This window comes from Corvus brachyrhynchos, unplaced genomic scaffold, assembly GCF_000691975.1.
Source record: "Corvus brachyrhynchos isolate BGI_N302 unplaced genomic scaffold, ASM69197v1 scaffold61, whole genome shotgun sequence".
Lineage (NCBI taxonomy): Eukaryota > Metazoa > Chordata > Aves > Passeriformes > Corvidae > Corvus > Corvus brachyrhynchos.
This window is the reverse complement of record NW_008236478.1, coordinates 3,192,207-3,198,961: the sequence shown is the minus strand read 5'-3', so window position 1 is coordinate 3,198,961 and position 6,755 is coordinate 3,192,207. Positions and strand designations below refer to the sequence as shown.

Sequence of the window (6,755 nt, the reverse complement as noted above, 5' to 3'; positions counted from 1 at the left end):
AAGAAGACAGCAAAGAAGGAAAATGAATGAATATGTATACCACTGTGTCAGATCTTCCTCCTCACCTATTCCATACATTTTGCCTGCTGTACTATAAAAAAAAAAGGTCAGAGATTAGGCAACATTGCACCACAACACACATTCACAGTGGGGCTGGATAAAGGCACCAGCATCAGCATGGGAATTCCAACCTTCACTTTGTAAACAAAATAGCTTCTCAAAAGGCATGCACACATTTTTATGCAGATTCAGGGAGGAAGGAAGTGTAAGAACAGAGATATTAATATTCTTGCATGTCAGTGAAGAACAAAAATACTGCAACATACTCACTTAACACCTGTTTGAACCCTGAGTATTTTTTTATCTCATGATATTAAAAATACAATATGTTGTCATTATTAAGCATCACTGCTCTTTGGCATAATCAAGGCAGTTTTATTTGCTAGATAATATTTGTGAAATACAATGTATTATGTCAAATTCAATATCTAAAATAACATTTTAAATACAAAAGTTTTCCCAGGACAAATACTACAAAATCTCATTGTCTATGTGCATATCTGTCAGTTTCTCTCGCAACTTTGGGGTCCAGTGTCTAATTTAAATTATACTTGACTGCCAGGCTCAGTCCAACAACTCCTTTGAGATTCAGTCTCCAACCAGAGGCTTCCAGTTTCTCTGATTCTCTCATGCTTTGGAGGGTAATTTTTCTCTCCACCCAAAAGGCTGAAAAAACAAGAACTCTTCTTCCTACCCATCCACAGACCAGCAGCAGATTCTTCCCCAGTCATCACCAACTAGGAGCTTGGAGGAATTTCTTGAGAAGGAAAGAAGAAGACAAAGAAAACCATGTTTAAGAGGAAGACACAGGATCAAGGCTTTTTCTGTGCGTGCAGCAATTAGGAGGATGCAACATTCACGGCTGTACATTATCTTTAAAGTTAAAACTGAAGACCCATGTTAGAGAATATTCAAAGTTTGGTACTTCAAAGACTGAGCTTAGAATTGGGTCCAAACTTCCGTGGAGTTGACTGGGCTAGTTGTGGACAATTTAACCAGATCAGAAGCTCTTACCCTTCTCTGAGTTTCTACGGATGTGAAATAATCTGCTGTCCAGATTCAGAATTCAGACTCATTAGCACAATGTCATGGCTTCAGCCAATGAAATCTCTGCTGCATGCAGTGCCACCAGCACTAATGAAACTAACCCTCACCCCAAACGTTCCCCCTTTCAATGCACATCAACATCACACTGACTGCTCTAAAGCTGAGCATGCAGAATGCAGGAACATTTTATCAACTGTCAAAATTTCAACACTTTCAGAGAAAGAGACAGTAACTGGTTTACAAGTACGTTGTAACATCCTGGAGAAGGAGATAACAACAAATATTACAGCCAGATGACTGCGGGAGGGGCTTGAGTAAACTAAAATACTGCTGGCTCTGCAGACTGAGAGGAGTTGAACAAAGAAGTTGTCCTTTGGCCAAAAACTTCCTGTTCACGTTTTAAGGAGACAGTATCTCCAGCAACTCCTAGGACAGGAGTTATTTCCATGTTGCAGAGATGGTGTAGCAGCTACTGAGTTCTACAACTATTCTGGCCAAAACCTTGCTCCTGGCTTGTCTCCTGCCTGTCCAATGACTACCCCAACATCCTTCATTAATGTACCTAGCCAGGCCAGCTTCTTGAGCAGCTGCTTTGGCTACGAGAGGTCTGACTGAGCTCCCACAACCCCGAAAGCGAAGACCAGCGGCAGCCTGGCCCCAGGCGCCGCCGCAGGGGCCCCAGCCGGGCAGCGCTGGCAATGGCCCTACCTGGACACGGCCAGCGCCGTCACCGCCGGGCTCGTCCGGCTTGCTTTGCCAGTCAGGGCAACGCTGGGATTCAGTTCCCGACAGAGAACAAGATGTTTTCCACCCTTGTTACCTGTTGTGTGGTTTAAAAATAAATATTTAGAAAGCGTCTGGGGGGCAGCAGGGATGGGATTGTTATTATTTACGGTCAGCAAGTTGTTAAGTTGAGAACAAATATATTTAATCTTGGCCTGTGCTGTTGCAAAATAGGCCCATCCCAATTTAATTTGTGGCTATGATAGTTACATGTGCTGACGTGCGGCTGTATCAATTGTGTGCTAAATTGGATTTGTGTATTATTGCTTTCTAAATTGCATGCCTAGTTCAGCAAAATTGTTCATCAGTTTTCACTGGCTCTGTGCTTAATAAGATGCCCCACAATACTTTGCTGCCAGGATATAATACAGCCCATAATTGCCTAGTAAAAAGAAATTACATAAAGCTCTGGTATTATCAACTTATCTAAATCTGCTCATAACAGAACCAATAATTAAATGCTGTGAACATTTCACATACACACACATACATACACACACACACCTAACAACATAACTCAATCACAGTTACTCTGGTCTTTTTAATGACTGTGGTTTGTATTAATTTTATTTTCTTTAATGCGCAAAATGAGATGTGGGAATATTTGGTCATTTAAAATAATTCTGAAGTCATCTGAATAGGTTAAGGGAGTATGACCCTGCTTTGATTACACCTCTCAACTCTTTAATAAAGAATGCTGTTCCTGTATCCATCTGAAAACATGCAGCCTTATGTGCATGTGCAAACAGGTGTTGTCTCTACACATCACCAGATGTGGGGTCAGGACATCTTTTATGGTCCTCTTGGGAAAAAACCACAAACAAGAGTGTTCCTCTGTGCTCCCATGGATGGCTTTTAAGCCCTCATTTAGAAAACTCCTTAAGATATACATTTTACAAATAGCTAAAGTATCAGTCTGTTCAAAAACATGCATATGCAGTTATGCCTGGAAAGACCTGCCACAGGAAGTTTTAGACAAGAACTTCAGAAATTCTTATGTCAAAGCAGACTTTTTAATGGGTAAAGAGAATCCACAAAATGACTACAGAATACCACAGAGATTTTGGAAAGAATGTTAGGTCTTTTGCTTTGACTTACTGACAAAGCAATCTTCAATTAGAGATGAGAACAAAAACAAATATGAGGCTACCACAGCCAGACTATCTCACATCTGGCATCTCGGATGTTCTTGCACCTTGCCTAGAAAAATCTGGCTCTGGCTGCTCTAAGGCATGACAAAAGGTTTGATAAGCATCTGGTTTGGCTGTTATACATACAGAGGCATATTGGAAATATTTTCACATAGCAATCTAAGTAATGTTGATGCCAAGTTCCATGAACAGCACTTTTGAAGATCTCTGTGGTAATGCCCAATTACTGTATAGTATCTTCTTTTTTTTGCAGATGTTACATCTATAGCTCTATATTTATGCAAATTGTGTGCCTAAAATTGAAGTAATAGAGAATGTCTGTAATGAGGACCACAGAAAATAAGTGGAGTAAATTATACATAATAACACCACAATTCCTTTATCTTAGAAAAAGCGCTGGGAAAAGAAGAAAGCTGTGCTATTTAGGATGTGCCTTTAAAGCGTTCTGACAGGTTTCAGCTCCTGTATTTGTTGGAACAGAGAAGCGAGCTTGAGTTGTTTTTAGTACCAGTAAGCACCATAGTCCCACGATCTTATTAACCTCAGCTCTGTGAGAGCTCCATGGTATCAGCTTCAGCTGCACACAGCCCTGAATAAACAGCTCCAAGCACTAGGGCCTGCTGCTGGCCTCCCACCAGTTTGAAGGACCTCTGACTTCTTTTAGGTGGCAAAGACAACAAACTTCTCTGATCCATCCCTGAGCAGGATCTGGCACTGCCCACTCTGACATGATGCCAGGATATTTTAGTACAGGCCATCAGCAGAGGTGCCAAGGCAGTGGACTTGCTGGAGCTGGGACTATTTCCAGCCATTGGTATCACAGGTTTATGCAGAAAGGTGGTCTTCTGAGGTTGACAGAACCCATGAGAGAGCCTATGAAGAAGCTTTCAGCTCCATCCAGGCAGGATGTGCCCTTGAGATGGCAGGCTGAGGTGTGCTCTGTCTCCAAGGTGGGGCATTTACTGCCCACCACTGCTGCTGGTCACAGTAACACTGCACCAGCTGCCCACACCATCTCCCCTTCACACCACTGTGCTCACACCCCCTCTCCTTCTCACAACCAGGCAGGGCTTGCAGCACTGGGTCACACTGCAGTTCACTGCCCACCCTGTGGTCATACCTGTGCCACCCGGCTCTTCCCTCACGCCGCTCCGGGCTCTCAGTCCAGCACCTTGCTCTGGGGTATTGGGGTATTCGGTCTTCCACAGCTGTGCCAGTGAGGGGGTAAAAATGGAAAAAGCATGGATTGTAACAATGAGAGAGAGATTCAGCTCCTGCTTCCCAGCAAGGGGTGGGAATTGGACTTCTGACACCAGAACAGGATTTTGCAGTTGTCTCCCTCTCTGTCACTGTGCTGCAGGGTGTCACACTGGAGGAATGTATGCAGGGAGGTGGTGGGGTTGCAAGGCTGGCATGCTATTGAAAATCCCAGTAACCCAGGAAGTTCTCCTACCAGACTGGAGTCAGAATAAGCAGTGAATTCCTACTCATGAGAAAGTATGACTTAATTAACGGAGCTGTGAACTCTCAGAACCATATTCAAACATATTTCTGAGGAGTGATAGAATTTTTGCTTTTAGAATCACCCCAGAATGGACAGTACATTTTCAAAATTCTCCCTGAATGGCAAGAAGTCCCCTGCTCAGGAGGATAAAAGTTGATAGGAAGCAAGTATTTCACTCGGATTTTCATTTTCTGCCCTCTGCTGCACTGTTAAGAAAGTGTCATGGGCTTTTATTAGCTCTGTCCCTCCCTTTAGAATACAAAATTCTACCTCCAGTCTACAATGAATCAGGATTCCTTTCCTCTCTCCCATCCACCTACCCTCACCACTCCATCTGTGCTTCCTGTGATGACAATACTGCGTGTGTCCCAGTCCATCACTTCAGCAAAGCAGCAGCAAACAATGTGGCAGGTGGGGCTGCAGGCAGTGCTGATGCTTGTGAGAAGCTGGCCATTGACTGTCCACAGGTACAGGTAAGATCCAGCACAAGAGATAATGTCACCCTGTAACAGAGCAAGAGGCAATGTCTCAAACTCCTACACTCATCCTCCTCATAACTTTTAAATGCTGATTAAAAATTGCTGACTTTCTCTGATTTAAATTCTGACCATTGTTTTTCTTCTGGGCGGATGATATAAACCAGACAAAGTAAAAATTACTTTTTTTCTTTCCCATGAAAAATCCTGACATTTTTACATCACATAAACCTGAAACACCATCTCAGATTTAGCAAGGTAATGCAGAAAAAAAGCTTTTTTTCACATTTTAAAATGAAAACATATAATGAAATATTCCCTATTTTCCATAAAATCCAGGCTTTTAGTAAAAAAGCAGACTGACAGAGTGGCCTAGCTACTGTCAGGGACAGGGGCTGTGCACATGCAGTGCCTAGCATAAGTTCTGGGCCAGGACTAGTGCTCTTGTAAGTCGTACAAATAAGCATTCCCTGAAACAAGGACATGGTGTTCACCTGCTTAGCTGCGAAGCCTTTGGTGATTTCACAATCCTCCTCTGCCCCTCACAGGGAGCTCACTGTCATCGCATTTCTACACTGTGTTTTGCATTTGACCAATGACCAGCTCCGCATCCAGTGACCTGCACTTCTGATGCAGAAAACATCCTCTGCACTGAACCTCTCCCCTCCATTCCATGCAGGTCCTTAACCAGAGACTGCTCATAAGGAGCAAATGCCCTTAGGGAAACACACAGAACCAAGAGCCAATGCTGCAATTGTAAATGATCTAATCAAAAGTGCATTTTGATCAGGTTATTAATTGAAATTCTACCTAACCTTTCCACTCTTGATGCATACTAAGAATCAGCTGAAAAGAACCTCATCAACATAGTCATCTGATTCTGGTAAAGGACAGTGTGCCCTTAAATTAGCAGCATGCATCTGGTTTAAGTCAACTAACACCTTACTTCACCCCTGTCTCATTTGGGGCCAGGGCTCTTTACACTGCTGGGCAGAATTCTGGAGATAAAAAATGATAGCATGTTCAAAACAGAGTAGCCAATAATTCGAGAGATTAAATTTCAGCTACCTTATCTGCATGAGAGTACATGATGTCCAGGCATTTGGCAATGATCTACAGCACTTTTCAGGTCTGGACCAGGGATTTAAAACTAACTGAAACAATTAGTTACAGTAAGCTTTTACAATCTTCCTTAGTTTATAAACTTTTTGGGACAGTTCTTATTTTGTGTCTACATGACACAAACGCCATGAGGTTTGGATCTATAGATGGAAATTCTAGATGCTCAAGCAACTCCAACCATCACATAATGAAGAGCTGTATAGGGTTCTTATTTCGCAGAATTTTTTTCCTTCAAAACTTTGCTTTGAATAATTCTGAATCTTTCAGGAAAAAAAACACTTGCTACCAATAATGTAATTTTGTGTCAATCAAAATAATGCAGCACAATGGAAAACTTTTTTCTATTTTCACATATAGAGAATTAAAAAAAAATTACATTTCATAGTTAGGTGCTCTGTTTTGCTAACATAAAAAAGAGTTTTTTCATCCACAAGGTATGGACCCCTTACTTTTTTTCCTTGAAGCTTCAGTCATATTTTTCTAAGGTTTTTGCTCTTTTAAATGGACTTTTCTATAGACTGTTATCCAAACAGCTTAACCATTTGCACCCCAGTAAAGTGGAGATCAGTCATTTGGATCAGTCATCAGACTGCTCCTGGCAGAGACCATCTC

The 6,755-nt window shown here is 42.1% G+C and overlaps 1 protein-coding gene across 2 annotated transcripts in view; it reads right to left on the bottom strand.

The window, feature by feature from the left end:
* Positions 1–214: 214 nt before the first annotated feature.
* The window catches only part of WDFY4 (WDFY family member 4), a 125,490-nt gene continuing 118,949 nt past the window's right edge, over positions 215–6,755 (bottom strand). For both annotated transcript variants that reach the window (XM_017725984.1, XM_017725985.1), the window contains exons 59-62: positions 4,866–5,048; positions 4,162–4,249; positions 1,816–1,927; positions 215–817 (exon numbers count right to left, since the gene is read on the bottom strand). In XM_017725984.1, the coding sequence (XP_017581473.1) occupies positions 751–817; positions 1,816–1,927; positions 4,162–4,249; positions 4,866–5,048 (450 nt within the window). In that variant the 3' untranslated portion in view covers positions 215–750. The remainder of the gene's footprint in view (positions 818–1,815; positions 1,928–4,161; positions 4,250–4,865; positions 5,049–6,755) is intronic.